General features: G+C 34.9%; 1 protein-coding gene across 19 annotated transcripts in view; it reads left to right on the top strand.

The window, feature by feature from the left end:
* The window catches only part of NEK1 (NIMA related kinase 1), a 228,597-nt gene that overhangs the window by 29,672 nt on the left and 180,254 nt on the right, over positions 1 to 18,671 (top strand). For all 19 annotated transcript variants that reach the window (XR_012016397.1, XM_072795971.1, XM_072795954.1 and 16 more), the window contains exons 6-8: positions 9,768 to 9,851; positions 12,094 to 12,161; positions 12,278 to 12,364. Coding sequence is in view for 18 of the 19 variants with exons in the window: in XM_072795971.1 (XP_072652072.1) it covers positions 9,768 to 9,851; positions 12,094 to 12,161; positions 12,278 to 12,364 (239 nt within the window). In the remaining variant the exon portion in view is untranslated. The remainder of the gene's footprint in view (positions 1 to 9,767; positions 9,852 to 12,093; positions 12,162 to 12,277; positions 12,365 to 18,671) is intronic.

The following is an 18,671-nucleotide window of genomic DNA, read 5'->3' as shown; positions in this document are numbered from 1 at the left end:
TTGATTTTCCATAACCACTCTAATCTTCCAGGATCTTTTCCTTCTCTAAATTTCTATTGGATTTCTCATTATCACCCATTCCTAATTTTACATAAGGGAATGGGGGAAGCACTGTGTTAGGAGTGTTGTGTTTGTTGTCTCTCTTAAAGTTTATAATCTCCATGAATTAGTATAATTTTCTTTATTTAATAGATAAGAAATTAATAGAGGTTAAGTAGCTTGCCCCAAATCACATAGTCTGCATTTGAACCTACTTCTGTCTAACTCTAAAATTTAAATATTTGTTTACAAACTTAAATTGTAAAATTTTTGAAAGGTTCAGAAATGGAAATAATTCTCTGCCCACTCTTCTATCCCTGAAGATTATTATTGTTTTTCAGTTCGGTGCATTCTTCTAGACTTCCTTTTTAATACTTGTACATGTACTTATTTATATACATCAAGACACACATATTCCGAAATGGGATATAATATATATAGCCTACTCTATAGGTAGAGTAGTATATATAGTCTACTTTATAGGTTTGAATAATCAAACCTATAAATTGAACAAACTGATGGTTATATGGGGAAGGGTGGAGAGAGAGTAGGCCAAAATGAGTGAAGAGCAAGCAGTAAGAGAGAGATACAGGCTTCCATTTGTGGAATGAGTAAGTCATTGGAATAAAAGGCACAGAATAGTCCGTGATACTGTAATAGCAGTGTATGGGGACAAATGATAGCTATACTTGTGAACATAGAATAATGTACAATCCAAATCACTGTTGTACATCTGAAACTAATGTAACACTCTATGTCAACTATACTCAAAAAATTTAGAAAGTAAGAAAAATGTTATTTATAAGAGAAAAATGCAGCTTTCACTTAAAAAATTATCTTGATTATTGTCACGTCTGTCCGCATAGATCAGTTATATTAGTTTTAATAGCTTCATTATATCTTACTCTAGCAAAGCCTATGCTTTTTTGTTTTCGCTTTTACCTTCATATTCCATTTCCTTTTCATTTTCCTCCATAGGCAGCTATTCTAATGTCTTTAATAATATCTCTGTATTTTTACAAAATGGCTATCGTTGTCTTGTATTTTTGAACGCATACCTGTTGTGTTATATCTCATTTAGTTCTGCTTTTCTCCTGGTACTGTTTGTGATCCATCTGTTTTACTTTCTGTGCATTTGTTGCTTCTGCTATATAATGCTCCATTGGTATTCACTCAAGTCTACACTTTCACTGCATTGTGCAGTAATGTGTGCTGAATAATTTCACATCAGAATTTTTTCCCCAACAAGGTTATAATTTACAACAGAGATCACAGTTTTCACTAATGTCCTCTCAGGATACTTAGGAAAACTATGTCTATAAATAGGCATAACTAATCGATTGATAACACTGTGTAGATGGGGACTTTTAGCTTGTTGGCAATAATTTGATAATATGGTAAAGTTCTGGATCTTGAGTTATATTTTAGTTTAGTAGTATTGAATTGGGTAATGTCATATTTCTCACTTTATGTATTTCTTGTTTCCACAATCAAGCCTACTAGATAGAGTACAGAACTTCTGGTAAAACTTGGGTTTGAATCATTGTTCCTACTTATCAGCTTGGTAATTGTTATGTTCACAAATGACTGAACTGTTTTGAGACTATTAATTCATTCGCTAATAGGGATGTTCATACCACATAGCCAACTTCACTGTTGTGGTGAAGTCAAATAGTAATGTATGTTAGTGTACAGAGTGCTATATTTTATTAGAATTTATCTAATACCTTCCGTTGCTTGAGCTTCTGTTTATTCATTTCTTTATTGAACTTTAAAATGCTTACTATTAGATTTCATAACGTTCTCCTATAAAGTACATTGATACTCTGTGGGTCTGGTTCTTTTTTTTTTTTTTTTTTTTTTTTGTGGGTCTGGTTCTGTAGTTGGATAAATGTTCTTGGCACATAATGATATATATGTATGTGTCTATATTATGTATTGTGTTATCCCAGAAATTATTATGGAGATCTACTCTATATGTTTTTTTATCCATCTCAGATTATTCCATTATAAACAATAAGAATTTGGCAAGTCTTTCTTTTAAGTTAATAGCATTTTTTCTGCTCTTCAGAATGGTGTTTTGTTAACATAAAGAAGAACATTATTTATTTTAGCTTATTCGAAATGGGAATTATTTAAAGAGAAACATCCTATTACTACTATATTCTACTATCTGGACATTGAAGCAGAAAAACGTAGAGGCCAGAGGCTATTTTTTTGTTTTAGAATGCAGGCTAGCATGAATCTGAGATGATTTTGTGCATTTCTAGAATAGAAATGAGGAGAGAAAGACCTCTGAAACAAGGTAATTCTCCAATTACTCAAGCCATTCTCTTCGGTGTGATACTTCCTTGTTTGCATCTTTACTGGACAAAAATTCAGAGTTAGGAAGCAACCTGAAAGTCTATGACTTTTAATCAGTAGTAAGCAATGAAGTGAACTAAACAATCTATGGATGGCCTTTGCCCACATAAATATGTAAAAGATTTCCCACTACATTTGCCTTATTTCCAAGTTTAGATACATTTCCTGATAGTCTACTCTCTTTTGATCATAGTTTTCATATATATATTTTTTTCAAAGGCAAGAGTCATCTCACAAGGGTTTGCTTTAATATTATGTTCAGTGAAAGTGTTAATTAAGCATGTAGGTACCTTGAGTTTGCTCTGAAAATCTAGAGCCCTACAATATTGGGCAACTACTAAGGCTGCAAAATTGATTTCTGTCCAGAAGTTTTCATAAAGATCTTGGATTAGATTTTTTTTTAATTTATTTTCTCTTTTATCCTGAGGCCAGTAAACCAAACCTTGTACATTCTCCAGTAGATTTCACCTGTAGTACCTATAAATTTGGGTGATTTTCTTTATTCCTGAAGGTTTCCAAATCTGCTGTCGTTTTTGGCTACTGGCAAATGACCTTGCCACCTGTGATGCTGAGACCTTCTAAATTAGGTACTAGGGCAGTTTCCTGGCAGTATGATATAGGAATTGGCTCACATATATTTCTTAGTGTGGGCTTGTCATAACTGAATGAAAGTCGTTTTCAGTTCAGACATTCCAGGTATGGCCTTGATTGCACAGCTGATCATTTATATTGGTAAAAAGGAGTATACTTTTTTTTTTACTTTTTTAAAAAAATATTTATTCATGAGAAACATAGAGAAGCAAAGACATAGGCAGAGGGAGAAGCAGAGTCCCCGCAGTAAATAAATGCCCCCATAAATAAAATCTTGAAAGAACAAAAAAAGAATAATACCAGTCACATTCCAAACAAGTATCCACAATTTAATTTCATTTTATTCAGTTCATTCAGTCCTAGTAATTCTTATCTGGCCGGGTCTTGGGGCACTATGCTTTCATCATATATGTCAGCTTTTGGACCAAAAAAAATCTTAGAAATCTTGACTTAGTCCATTGTCCAATTTAAGCAGTGTCAGCTCTGAAGCTTGTAGCCAAGAGTCTATTTTTTGAATTGTCAGTAGTTCATTGTTCCTAGTACTATCCTTTCCAGGAGTCTCTGGTAAGGAAAAAATGAGACTGAAAGTCTGTGGCTAATTTATTATAGTAACCAATAATAGAATTTCTATATTCTCTTCTATAGAAATGTAAAATTTTCTATAGGGATATTTGATAAGAGCTTGATGAATATTTTCCTTAAGGATAAATATAGGTAGCAAAGTCACTGGCATGTATCTAGAACCTTCTCATAAAGCATACATTTTCTGAAATATTTATATTAATAATTCTTATGTAAACTTAACCCGGAAAAGGCTGAGCTTCTTTGTTGATTTGGCACGTCTTACCGTGTGGCTCTTACAACAATATTGAGCTAGTTAATCTATTAATAGTATATTTTCTAATACTATTACGTCCTTGAAAAATAATACTAGGTTATCTGTTTAATCAAAGTGACAAAATATCTAAAAATAAATATGGATCAAAAGGATTCTGGGAAGACGGTAGAGTAGGAAGCAGGAGAAATCTGTCTTTGCACCTACACAATTACAGTGGCAGAATCTATCAGATCAAACTATTTTGGATCTCTGGAGTATATTTTGTAGGCATATAATTTCTAGGTGAAAGTTTGAATAATAAATTGTAGTTATTTTCAATTTTAGCTCTTAGCTAGGCAGCAATGGTTGCTACCCAATTCCCACCTTCCAGCATCCAGGCAGTCAACTTGCATGCTTTCCAGAAACAGTCTGAATGGACCTTTGGAAACCAAGGTTGGCAAGGAGATCCATGTCCTCCAAATGTCAGGGATCTGTGCTCTGAATGTTAATTGCAATTTCTGATTGTGGAGGTGCAGACAAGGAGGTGGGCAGCCAGTGTTGTTGTACCTCCCCCATTGTTGCAAGCCCCACCCCTTCTTGCTGAGGTGACTTCCTGGAGATTTAAAGGGCCACTGCCTTTTTTTTCCCTTCTCCATTTCTCCTTTTTCCATTTTTGGAGACAGACTTTAAAAACTAAGGTATTCGAAAGCAGCCACATATATTAGAAAGGGAAATTAGAAAGTCACAGTGTATACCCAGAGAAAGATGAAGGCTCAGAAAAGACCTGAGAAGATTTTAAGTTTGCACCTCAGGCTGATTCTTGGCTCAGAGACACCATACAACAATTAGCAAAAATAGACAAGTTCAAGAAGAGTCTGATTTTCAGAATCACCATGTTATTAGAGTCTAGTCAACTGACTATTTTTCAAAGTCACAAGGCATATAAAGTAGGACAGTATGGCCCATTCAAAGGGAAAAAAATCAGCTAACAGAAACTGAAAAAGACCTGATGGTGGATCTACTAGACAAAGACTTTAAAATGTTGTCTTTCAGCTGCTCAAAGAGCTAAAGTAACACATAGAATAAGTTAAAAAAAAAAAAGTATGGAAAAAATGAAAATATCAATAAAGATAAAAAAACTTAAACCAAAAAAAATATTCTAGAGCTGAAAAATACAGTAACTGAAATGAAAAATTTATTAGAGCGATTTAGAATCAGATTTGAACAGGAAGGAGAAAGAGTCGGTGAACTTGAATTTTAGACAATGGAAATTATTGAGTCTGAAGAACAGAAAAGAAAGACTGAAGAAATAAGAACAGAGCATAAAGGACCTTTGGGGCATTATCAAGCTAATTTTTGCTTTGTGGAAGTCCCAGAAGGAATAGATAGAAAGGGGCAGAGCAAATATTTGAAGAATTAATAGCTGAGAACTCCCTGAATTTGGTAAAAGACTTGAATGTAAACATTCAAGAAACTCCACAAACTCCCAAGTAGGATGAACTGAACAAGATCCATACCTAGACAGATTAGAATCAAACTGTTGAAAGTCAAAGACAAACAATCTGGAAAGCAACATATTAAAGTGAGTCATCACATGTAAGAGAGGAGCCTCACCAAGATTTTCAGGAGATTTCTCACTTTGGAGGCCAGAAAACACTGGGCTGACACTTTCTTAACATTTTAGGATGTTAAATGTAATCCCCAATGGTGGCTTCAAAGAAAATAGATACAGAATATATACAAAAGGAAATGAGATGAACTTAAATGTTTCACTATAAAAAACTAAACACAAAAGAAAATAATAATGTAGAAAATGAGGGATAAAAGAGCTATGAGGCATATTGAAAACCAGTAACAAAATGACAGAAATCCCTCCATATCAGTTGGCCTTAGAAAAGAAGGAAATTCAGAAATATACTACAACGTACAATACAAATACAATATGGATCAACCTGAGAACATTATGCTAGGTCAAATAAACTACCTACAAAAAGATGAATATCAAATGATTCCACTTATATGAGGTACTTAAAATTGTAGACCCAGAAAGTAGAATAGTGATTTCCAGGGACTAGGGGTAGATGCAATAGGTAGTTATTTAATGGGTATAAAGTTTAAGTTGTGCAAGATGAAAAAGAGCTCTGGAGTTGAATGGGTGGTGATGGTTGCAGAACAACATGAATGTACCTAATATCACTGAAGTATACATGCAAAAATGGTTAAAATGATGGATTTTGTATTGTGTGTTTTACTATAATTCTTTTTTTTTTTAATTTTTATTTATTTATGATAGTCACACAGAGAGAGGGAGAGAGAGGCAGAGACACAGGTAGAGGGAGAAGCAGGCTCCATGCAGGGAGCCCGACGTGGGATTCGATCCCGGGTCTCCAGGATCCCGCCCTGGGCCAAAGGCAGGCGCCAAACCACTGTGCCACCCAGGGATCCCTGTTTTACTATAATTCTAAAAATTGAAAACAAAATACATAAAGGCAGTACAATTATAAGGATCCCTAGCTCTCTCCTAGGTGAGAAACCTTTGTTCAAAAAAAATAATCGAATGATAAAGTAAGCACAAATCAGAGAAAATTATTCTGGTGGCATAGACTATCTGCTTGCTGGACACATTACATAGAAGGTAAATAGTTCTTATTACCTCTTATTATTTCTAAAATCAGTCTACCATTCTAAAAAAGAGAAAGCCAAGTTTTATTTTTCTTTTAATATATTTAGCAATAAAAGTTTCTCAAACTTAGCATACTTTAGTAAAATTTTAAATGTCTCATTGCACAAAGAGACTTGAGTTTTGGATTAGAGAAGGTGGACTATGGTATTGTTTTAGTGATCTAAAAGCAATCTGTAGTAATCAAAATAACGTTGTATACATAAAACTAATTCAGACAAGCTTATAGTTATTATCATAAAGTGAGCAGGCTCACATTTTGTAACATGTATTTGAAAGCCTTTGAACAAAAAAAATGCCATTATCCCTGCAGTATTTTATAATATTTTATTAATATGAATTAATATGTACAAAGAAGTGAAAAGGGGAGATTAGAAGCAGGGTTATAATTTAAGGGCCTTTCCTCTCACCCAACCTCACCTTAAGCAAACTCTAAGACTCTTCACTGGATAGACAGAGCCAATATGCCTATATGTATTCTCCTCAACTTTGTACTTTCCATCAGAATTTTGCCATGGAATCACCTCTTCTGTCTATTTTTATCAACTCTAGGCTTAGTTGGCTATCCTTCTCTTGTGCTTCTTCATTCCTACTTGGGTAGGAATCAATAGTCTTTGCTAGGAGTCAGGAAACAATGGCCTGTGGGACAATCTCATACCACTGTCTGTATTTGTAAGTAAAGTTTCATTGAAACACAGTTATGTTTATTTGTATATAGTAATCTGTGGCTGCTTTTATCCTCAGTGGCATAGTTGAGTTGAGAGAGAGACAATATGGCCTGCAAAGCCTAACAGATTTACTTTCTGGCCCTTTACAGAATAAACTTGCTGACTCTTGGTCTGTGAGCTCTGTTATTACCTTTTGCCAATTCCTGCACCTATCAGGTATATTATTGGTGTTGGATATATTTTTGTCAAATTATAAAGTAATATAGATATGGTAAATATGGTAATGAAAAACCCTATCTGTAAAACGAGGCATGCATGGTTTCTAAGATGTGTTCTAGCTTACAGATAGAATGCATAAAAATAAGACCAAACAACTTATTTTTCATCTTTTGGTACTTTTTCCTAACCCCTCCCTAATTGAATTAATTGCTCTCTTAATGTATATATCACGATTATAAAACTTGTGCATTTTATTATAGGCATATTTATTTATAAATACATTTCAACCACCATGTGAACTCAAAGTCAGAGAACAGTTTTTCAGTTTTCTGCTTATAATTCCTACTGTAAATATGGAAAGGAACTTAATTGTATAGCCCTCAGTAAATATATATTGCAACTGAACTAAGAGGTTTGTTTTTAAAGAAAATTGATTAAAAATTATTTTTTGGTTATTTTAATGTAATGTTCTTTTTAAAAAGTACTGCAAAGAGTAAAATGTATTTGCTTACTTCATTTTATCTAATGAAAATCCTCTTCTCTGAGGTGTAAACACTGTTAACTGGTATCCTCTTATGCTTCCTTTATTTCTTTCATTCCTACGCACTCCATACACTCATATACAATTATATAGAGTTTAGATATACATACCTAATGCATACCTTATGCTATGCATACCATTCTGTAACTCTTTTTTTTAAAACTTAACAGTATACATGGAAGTACTTAATTCTTTTCAGTGGCTGCATAGTATTTCTAGTATAGCAATATGACAGTATATTTAACTAGGCCTCTTGATGTATTTAGGTGTTTATATTTTTTTTGCTGTGATGAACATGCTGGGATGAACATCTTTTACCTCCTTTTTGTATCTGATACTGTATCTGTAGGATAAATTTGAAATTCCAGTTGCTCTTTTAAGTGGTATATGAATTTAAAATTTTTACATACTTTGTCAAAAGACTATAAAACAAGGTATGCAAAGACTTATTTCCTTAGATTCTGGCCATCTTTTGTATTTTTTTGATTTTCTCAAGTTACAAAGAGTTTTAATTACTGTTATTATTTTTAAAGTTTTTTATTAATATTTTGTATATATGTTTATTGGCTTATCTTTTCTCCATCATTTGCTTTTTCAGTCTTTTCTCCACTTCTTATTTTGGCTGCCAGTATTTTTCTTAATGATTTGGAAGAGCTTTTGCATATTTCAGAATTAGCAATCTGTCAATTATGTTGCAGCTATTTTCTTAAATAATTATTACCCTTGATTACGTATTTTGCCAAATGTTTTAAATTTTATATAGTCAACATTGTCAGTGTTTTTTCCTTTGTCACTTAGGGGTTTTGTGTCATGTTTTGAAAGTCCTTCAATCAAAGATTATAGAAAATTAACCTCTGCTTTCTTTGATCATTTTATAATTTAACTTTTTCCTGTTTAAAAATACCATTGACTTGGAATTCTTTTTTTTTTTTTTTTTTAATTTTTTATTTTATTTTATTTATGATAGGCACACAGTGAGAGAGAGAGAGGCAGAGACATAGGCAGAGGGAGAAGCAGGCCCCATGCACCGGGAGCCCGACGTGGGATTCGATCCCGGGTCTCCAGGATCGCGCCCTGGGCCAAAGGCAGGCGCTAAACCGCTGCGCCACCCAGGGATCCCGACTTGGAATTCTTTTGATGTTAGGAAAGGGGTAGAAATTAAATTCTTTTACTTTCAAGTAGCCAGCTTCAGAGAATGTGTTTGTATATGGTGAATGTGGAAAGAGATGAAAGTCCGTGATGACTTCCAAATTTTCAGCCTGATTTTTTTCCTTTTGTGATTTTTATTTTTGTAGAAAAAAAAGATGTATTTAAAAATAAAGTGATTCACCATCACAGTATCATAAAATATAAAGTATTTCCATTTTTCACTCTTCTTTGGAAATTTCTGTTATTAATTCTGATTTATAGGAGATGCTTCAGTATCAGTCTCTTACATTTTATTTATTATTTTTTTAAAGATTTATTTATTTAATCATGAGAGACATAGAGTCAGACAGAGGGAGAAGCAGGCTCCCTGCAGGGAAGCCCTTTCCGGGATTCTATCCCCAGACCTGGGATCACACCCTGAGCCAAAGGCAGATGCTCAACCACTGAGCCACCCAGGCGTCCCCAGTCTCTTACATTTTAATGTTAGTGTGTACCCTGCACATAATGTGTCAGTTGGCTTGACTGTTTCCTTAAAGTTACAGTCGTTAATTATAGTGAAATTTAAAAATTATAGCCTAAATTTGTTTAAGAACTTGGTTCCCCTCAACCCCAGATGTTCCTGAATGCTTTTATTGGTTAAGAAAAGACTACTATGAAATGTAAATTTTAAAATAAATGATAAATTTTATTTCCCCCTAGATTTTGGACTGGTTTGTACAGATATGTTTGGCCTTGAAACATGTACATGATCGAAAAATTCTTCATCGAGACATAAAGTCACAGGTATGTTTATTCTGTCACTAGTAACTTCTAAATGAATATGAATATTGAGCCAGCATTGTCTTTGCTAAAATTTTTGAACCCAAACCAGTCTGCATAGATTATCTGCTTTCTTCACTGTTCTCCCTTCACTGTAATGCTAGAAATCTTTTTTTATATGCATCATGTGTTAGATCTCCTGCCTATTTCCAATATTCTCCTTTCTCTCAAAATGATGGGAAAAACCCGAAAAATAGATACATGAAAGGTCTATTTTGGGGGGATATTGTATGTCTGAAGATGACCTTATTCCTCTCTCTTACTTTGATGATAATTTGAATGTAAACTTCTAGGTTGAAAGTTTGTTTTCCTACAGAATTTTGAAGATATTGGTCATATTTGTCTTTTGTCTTCTGGTGTTACTATTTAGGAATTTAAAGCCATTGATTTCTTATCCTTGTTTTTTTCTTTGGATGACTTTCTTTCCTCATTGTTCTGAGATTTCTCAGGGTTGTGCTTTGGTGAGGTCCAGTTTTTATCTGAGAATGTATATATCCCCTAGAAATGTTCTGGAAATGTTGAGCAATATTTGTTTCTTTTCCTCTTTTTTTTTTAATATAGAATATGATTCAGCTTTATTTTTTTAAAGATTTTATTTATTCATGAGAGACAGAGAGAGAGAGAGAGACAGAGACACAGGCAGAGGGAGAAGCACGCTCCATGCAAGGAGAGAGAGAGAGAGAGAGAGAGAAAGAGGCAGAGACACAGGCAGAGGGAGAAGCATGCTCCATGCAAGGAGCCCAGCCTGGGACTCCATCTCAAGACTCCAGGATCACGCCCTGGGCCGAAGGCAGGCGCTAAACCACTAAGCCACCCAGGGATCCCCGAGCGATATTTTTTTCAAAAATTATTTCTCTATCACTACCTTCATGGTCTTCTGAATTTTGTTTCTAGACATATATTGGAGCTTCTTAATCTAACCCCCTAAGTACCTTACTTGTTCTTTGACGTTTTATTTGTCTCTTAGTTGCACTCTAGGTGAATTTCTCAGCCAACTTTCCAGTTAACTAAATCCCCTTCTAATTTTGTATAAACTGATACTTACCTATTTACTTTTATTAAAATAGTGACTGTTTTTTCCTAAAATTTCTAAATGGTTTTCCATATACAACTGTTCTTACTCTGATTGTTTTTTTTTTTTTTTTTTTTTTTTTTTTAAGATTTTATTTACTAGAAAGGCTGTAAAATGTGTCTGGTTCAAGTATCCTGAATGATACAGAGTTTAATTCATGTTCCACAAACTCTTGCTTTTACTGTTTGGTAGAGGACTGGAGTTATGTATTTATGAATGCAAATTATATGGCCAAATTACAGGAAAATTTTAAGGTCATTTTGTTACAAAACTGTAACGATTTTAATTTAATTTGGGCTAATTAGAATTTTTGGCAGAGTTTTTTTGTTTTGTTTTTGTAATGGAGAGGAAGGTCTGGGTTCATTTTTTTAACGTACTGTTGAGATATATTTCAAATATGGTAACATTCACCCACTGAAAATGTACAGTCAGTGATCTTTAGTATTTCACAGAGTTGTGAAACCATCACCATTCTCTAATTCTAGAACATTTTATCACTCCAAAAAGAAACTCTGTACTATTAGCAATCACTTTCTATTCCCTCTGTACCTACACTCTGGAAACCACTAATCTACTTTCTTTCTCAATGGATTTGGCTATTCTGGACATTTATGTAAATATAATCACATGTGACTTTGTGTATTTTAAATAGATTGTCTTCTGTTGCTGATGAATTGTAATAGTTCGTTATTCTGATACAAATTCTTTGTCAGATAAATAATTTGCAGGTATTTTCTCCAGTCTTGTGGGTTCTCTGTTAATTTTGATGGTCTTCTTTGAATAAAAGTTTTTATTTTTGGTGAAGTCCACTTTATCTGTTTTCTTTTTCTTTTTCTTTTTTTTTTTTTTGCTTGTGCTTTTGGTGTCACATTTAAGAAACCACTGCCCAGTCCAATGACATGAAGATATATTCCTATATATTCCTTCAGGAGTCCTATAGTTCTAGTTTCTATACTTAAGAACCCATTTTGAATTAATTTTTGTGTATGGTATGTGATAGGGATCTACATTCTTTTGTATGTGTATATCCAGTTATTGCAGCGTTTTTGTAAACTAGATTCACTTTAATGGAAAGAGTTGTCAACTCAGAACTGGACTGTAACAGTACTTCTATTTATTTCATCTCTTTAACAGAATATATTTTTAACGAAAGATGGGACAATACAACTGGGAGATTTTGGAATCGCTAGAGTACTTAATAGGTAACATATCAGTTTTAAACTTTGTTTTGACATAATGTCCATGATGGTACATGTGTGATAATTTTGAATATCTTTTAGTATATTAAGCTTGTCTAATAATTCCCTTTTTGTTCTAGTACTGTGGAGCTGGCTAGAACTTGCATAGGGACCCCATACTACTTGTCACCTGAAATTTGTGAAAACAAACCTTACAACAATAAAAGGTATTTAAAATGATATTCATTACATATATTTCCTTTAAATCTTCCTGTTAAATTTACTAACCTTCAGAATATTAATCTAAAGTCATTAATACACATACGTATATGTAAATATATACCATACACCCATATAATGAGGATTACAAAAAAGTTATTTTACTATCTTACTAAAGGAACTTTAGAAAATTTCACTTTATTATTTATTTATTTGTTTATTGATTTATTTAAGTAATCTCTCTTCCCCATGTGGGACTTGAACTCATGACCTCAAGATCAAAAGTTGCATACTTTTCTGACTGAGCCAGCCAGGCACTAGAAAAGTTTGACTTTATTATTTAAATTATTAGAGTACTTTTGGTCTTTGTAATAATCACTTCCTATCGTATTATAATAGTTAATATTTATTGAACACTTACTATATGCCAGGCACTGTTTGAATGCTTCCTATGTGTTGACTCCTTTAATCTTTATAATAACCTGTGAATTGTAGGTATTCATTATTGTTTCTTTCCCTTGTAAGAAAGCCAAATAGAGAGGGGTAAAGCAACTTGAAAGTAAGTCCCAGGTGTCTGGATCCCAAGCCCAAATCCCTAATAATTGTACTGTAGCTAACAGATTGTGTCAGGTGAGTGGGATGAGGAATTCTGCCACTGAATTCCATTTACCCTTTATTTTCTCTCTTTCTAATTAAAATATCCTAGCCGAGAAATGTTGATCTTTTTTTTTATTTTTATTTTTTTTTAATTTTTATTTATTTATGATAGTCACACAGAGAGAGAGAGAGCGAGGCAGAGACACAGGCAGAGGGAGAAGCAGGCTCCATGCACCGGGAGACTGACGTGGGATTCGATCCCGGGTCTCCAGGATCGCGCCCTGGGCTAAAGGCAGGTGCCAAACCGCTGCACCATCCAGGGATCCCGAAATGTTGATCTTAAATTTGAAAGCACCCACTGGAGCTAAAAGGAAGAAAGTCATAGCTTTTTTTGAGAGTGGGAAGGAAGTTGTATTTAAAACCTGAGCAGTTGAGGCAGAGAATATCATCCTAGCAGTGTTATTTTTTTAGGTTTATTTATTTGAGAGAGAGAGAGAGAGAGCACGCGCGCGCGCAAGCACGTGTCTGCGCCTGTAAGCAGGGGGAGGGGCAGCGGGAGAGGGATAATGAGAATCCCAAGCAGGCTGCCTGCTGAGCATGGGCCCAACTCAGGCCTCCATCCCAGGAAGCAGAGGTCATGACCTGAGCTAAAACCAAGAGTTGGATGCTCAACCTGCTGAGTCACGGAGGCACACCCCTGCCCCCTCCAATGTACTTTTTAAATGATTTTAAATTACAATGATCATGGACACCTGAATGGTTCAGTGGTTGAGTATCTGCCTTTGACTCTGGTCTTGATCCCGGGGTCCTGGGATTGAGTTCTGCATCAAGCTCCCCGCCTAGAGCCTGTTTTCCCCTTTGCCTGTGTTTCTGCCTCTCTCGCTCTCTGTCGCTCATGAATAAATAAAATCTTAAAATAAATAAATAAATTACAGTGATCAGTCTAGTTCATGGAATGTATTCTTAGTAGATATTCTTAGGAGGAGTAGCATTTTTTTGAGCTAAACTAATTTTACATTTTAATGCTATTTTTGTTTCTAATGGATAAGTCAACTATGAAAAAAATCAGTCTTTAGGAATGGATTTAATCACTCTTTGGAGAATTTTATATAAAATTAATTTTGTGGGGAACATGGTTTAAAAAGGTCATGGATAACCATTGTCAATACTAAATAAGTATTAAACTTAATTGCATTTACTTTTCTTACAAGTTGAATCTTGAAACTAGATTTTGGGGGTTAAAGGGTTTATATTTGTAGTTTTTCATGAGTTTGGTTGAAGATAACCTTGAGATTTCAATATTGGATTTTATTCTTTTCCAAGAAGTTCAACTTTGGCGATCGGTGGTTTTTGTTGATTACTACCACTGTATCTCTGAACTATGTCTTTTATTTTTTTCTTTGATATGGAAATAGTATTTTTTATTTATATAAATATGTTTAAGATAAAAGAGAGGAACTGTAAAGAAGATAGTATAAGTCCTTAAAGTAAGATCGAATAATTAATATATTTACCTTACGTAATATTTTAGTAGGCTGTCATCAGCTTATTTCAGATTTAATTTTAGTAAATTAATGTTTTCTTGTTCGTCATTAAACCAGTGTTTAGTTTTTATAATACTCTTTATTTTTTTTGTATATTTTTTTATTGGAGTTCGATTTGCCAACATATAGCATAACACCCAGTGCTCGTCCTGTCAAGTGCCCCCGTCAGTGCCTGTCACCGAGTCACCCCAATCCCCTGCCCACCTCCCTTTCCCCTACCCCTTGTTTGTTTCCCAGAGTTAGGTATCTCTCATGTTCTGTCACCCTCACTCATATTTCCCACTCGTTCTCTCCTTTCCTCTTTGTTCCCTTTCACTATTTTTTATATTCCCCAAATGAATGAGACCATATAATGTTTGTCCTTCTCTGATTGACTTATTTCACTCAGCATAATACTCTCCAGTTACATCCACGTTAAAACAAATGGTGGGTATTTGTCGTTTCTAATGGCTGAGTAATATTCCATTGTATACATATACACATCTTTTTATCCATTCATCTTTCGATGGACACCAAGGCTCCTTCCACAGTTTGGCTATTGTGGACATTGCTGCTATAAAATTTGGGGGGAAGGTGCCCTGCTGTTTCACTGCATCTGTATCTTTGGGGTAAATCCCCAGCAGTGCAATTGCTGGGTCGTAGGGCAGATCTATTTTTAACTCTTTGAGGAACCTCCACACAGCTTTCCAGAGTGGCTGTACCAGTTCACATTCCCACCAACATTGCAAGAGGGTTCCCCTTTCTCCACATCCTCTCCAACATTTGTTGTTTCTTGTCTTGTAAATTTTCCCCATTCTCAATGGGGTGAGGTGGTATCTCATTGTGGTTTTGATTTGCATTTCCCTGATGGCAAGTGATGCAGAGCATTTTCTCATGTGCTTGTTGGCCATGTGTATGTCTTCTTTGGTGAAATGTCTGTTCTTTTGTCCATTTCATGATTGGATTGTTTGTTTCTTGGGTGTTGAGTCTGATAAGTTCTTTATACATCTTGGATACTAGCCCTTTTTCTTGTATTTCATTTGCAAATATCTTCTCTCATTCTTTAGATTGTCTTTTAGTTTTGTTGACTGTTTCTTTTGCTGTGCAGAAGCTTTTTATCTTAACTAAGTCCCAATAATTCATTTTTGCTTTTGTTTCCCTTCCCTTCATACATGTATCTTGCAAGAAGTTACTGTGGCCAAGTTCAAAAAGGGTGTTGTCTGTGTTCCCCTCTAGGATTTTGATGGATTCTTGTCCCACATTTAGATCTTTCATCCATTTTGAGTTTAACTTTGTGTATGGTATAAGAGAATGGTCTAGTTTCATTCTTCTGCATGTGGCTGTCCAATTTTCCCAGCACAATTTATTGAAGAGACTGTCCTTTTTCCAGTGGATAGTCTTTCCTGCTTTGTCGAATATTAGTTGGCCATAGAGTTGAAGGTCCACTTCTGGATTCTATATTCTGTTCCATTGATCTATGTGTCTGTTTTTGTGCCAGTACCATACTCTCTTGATCACAGTTTTGTAGTACAACTTGAAATCTGGCATTGTGATGCTCCCGGCTCTGGTTTTCTTTTTCAATATTCCCCTGGCTATTTGGGGTCTTTTCTGATGCCACACAAATCTTAAGATGATTTGTTTCAACTCTGTAAAGAAAGTCCATGGTATTTTGATAGGGATTGCATTAAATGTGTAAATTGCCCTGGGTAGCATTGACATTTTCACAATATTATTTCTCCAATCCATGAGCATGGAATATTTTTGCATCTCTTTGTGTCTTCCTCAGTTTCTTTCAGAAGTGTTCTGTAGTTTTTAGGGTATAGATCCTTTACCTCTTTGGTTAGGTTTATTCTTAGGTATCTTACTTTTGGTGCAATTATAAATGGGATTGACTCCTTAGTTTCTCTTTCTTCAGTCTCATTGTTAGTGTATAGAAATGCCACTGACTTCTGGGCTTAGTATCCTGCCACACTGCCGAATTGCTGTATGAGTTCTAGCAATCTTGGGGTGTAGTCTTTTGGGTTTTCTATATACAGTATCATGTCATCTGCAAGAGCGAGAGTTTGACTTCTTTTTTGCCATTTTTTTTGAATGCCTTTTATTTCTTTTTGTTGTCTGATTGCTGAGGCTAGGACTTCTAGTATTGTATTGAATAGCAGTGGTGAGAGTGGACATCCCTGTCATGTTCCTGATTTTAGAGGAAATGCTCTCAATGTTACCCCATTGAGAATGATATTTGCTGTGGGCTTTTTGTAGATGGCTTTTAAGATGCTGAGGAATGTTCCTTCTGTCCCTACACAGAAGAGTTTTGATCAGGAATGTATGCTGTATTTTGTCAAATGCTTTCTCTGCATCTATTGAGAGGATCATATGGTTCTTGTTTTTTTCGTTGTTGATGTCTATCACATTGACTGCTGCTGTTGACCAGCCTTGTATCCCTGGGATAAATCACACTTGGTCATGGTGAATAATCTTCTTAATGTACTGTTGGATCCTATTGGCTAGTATCTTGTTGAGAATTTTTGCATCCATGTTCATCAGGGATATTGGTCTATAATTCTCCTTTTTGGTGGGGTCTTTGTCTGGTTTTGGAATTAAGGTGATGCTGGCCTCATAGAATGAGTTTGGAAGTACTCCATCCCTTTCTATCTTTCAGAACTGGTTTAGTAGAATAGATATTGTTTCTTCTTTAAAAGTTTGAGAGAATTCCCCTGGGAAGCCATCTGGCCCTGGATTTTTGTGTCTTGGGAGTTTTTTGATGACTGCTTCAATTTCCTCCTTGGTTATTGGCCTGTTCAGGTTTTCTGTTTCTTCCTGTTCCAGTTTTGGTAGTTTGTGGTTTTCCAGAAATGTGTCCATTTCTTCTAGATTGCCTAATTTATTGGCGTATAGCTGTTCAGAATATGTTTTTAAAATTGTTTGTATTTCCTTGGTATTGATTGTGATCTCTCCTTTTTCATTCATGATTTAATTAATTAGAGTCTTTTCTCTTTTGTTTTTAATAAAGCTGGCTAATGGTTTATCTATCTTATGAATTCTTTCAAAGAACCGACTCCTGGTTTCTATTTCATTGGGTTCTGCTCAAATCTTTATTAACTCTCTTCTGTTTGGTGTAGGTTTTATTTGCTGTTCTTCAGTTCCTTTAGGTACAAGGTTAGCTTGTGTATTTGAGTTTTTTCCAATTTTTTGAGGGATGCTTGTATTGCGATGTGTTTGCCTCTCAGGACTGCTTTTGCTGTATCCCAAAGATTTTGAACAGTTGTATCTTCATTCTCATTAGTTTCCATGGATCTTTTTAATTCTTCTCTAATTTCTTGGTTGACCTTTTCATCTTTTACCAGGATGCTCTTTAACCTCCTGAGTTTCTTCCAAATTCTTCTTGTGATTGAGTTCAAGTTTCAAAGCATTATGGTCTGAAAATATGCAGGGGACAATTCCAGTCTTTTGGTATTGGTGGAGACCTGATTTGTGACCCAGTATGTGGTCTATTCTGGAGAAAGTTCCATGTGCACTTGAGAAGAATGTGTATTCAGTAGTGTTTGGATGTAAAGTTCTATAAATATCTGTGAAATCCATATGGTCCAGCGTTTCATTTAAAGCTCTTGATTCTTTGGAGGTGTTGTGCTTAGAACATCTGTCATTTGCAGAAAGCTCCATGTTGAAATCTCCCAGTATTAGTGTATTATTAACTAAGTATGTCTTAACTTTGGTTATTAATTGATATACTTGGCAGCTCCCACATTAGGGGCATAAATATTCATGATTGTTAGGTCCTCTTATTGGATAGATCCTTGAAGTATGATATAGTGTCCCTCTTCATCTCTTACTTACAGTCTTTGGGATAAACTTTATCTGATATGAGGATGGCTACCCCTGCTTTCTTTTGAGGACCATTTGAATGGTAAACGGCTCTCCAACCTTTCATTTTCAGGCTGGAGGTATCCTTAGGTCTAAAATGAGGCTCTTGTAGACAGCAAATAGATGGGTCTTGCTTTTTTATCCAGTCTGAAACCTTGCGTCTTTTGATGGGATCATTTAGCCCATTCACGTTCAGATTTACTCTTGAAAGATATGAATTTAGTGTCATCATAATACCTATTCAGTCCCTGTTTTTGTGGATTATTTCTTTGGGCATCCTCTTTGTTTACAGAGCCCCCCTTAATATTTCTTGCAGAGCTGATTTGGTGGTCACATA

Source organism: Canis lupus, chromosome 24 (assembly GCF_048164855.1).
Source record: "Canis lupus baileyi chromosome 24, mCanLup2.hap1, whole genome shotgun sequence".
NCBI classification, from domain to species: Eukaryota; Metazoa; Chordata; class Mammalia; order Carnivora; family Canidae; genus Canis; species Canis lupus.
The sequence above is the reverse complement of the archived record's forward strand: the minus strand, read 5'-3'. Positions and strand labels throughout refer to the sequence as shown.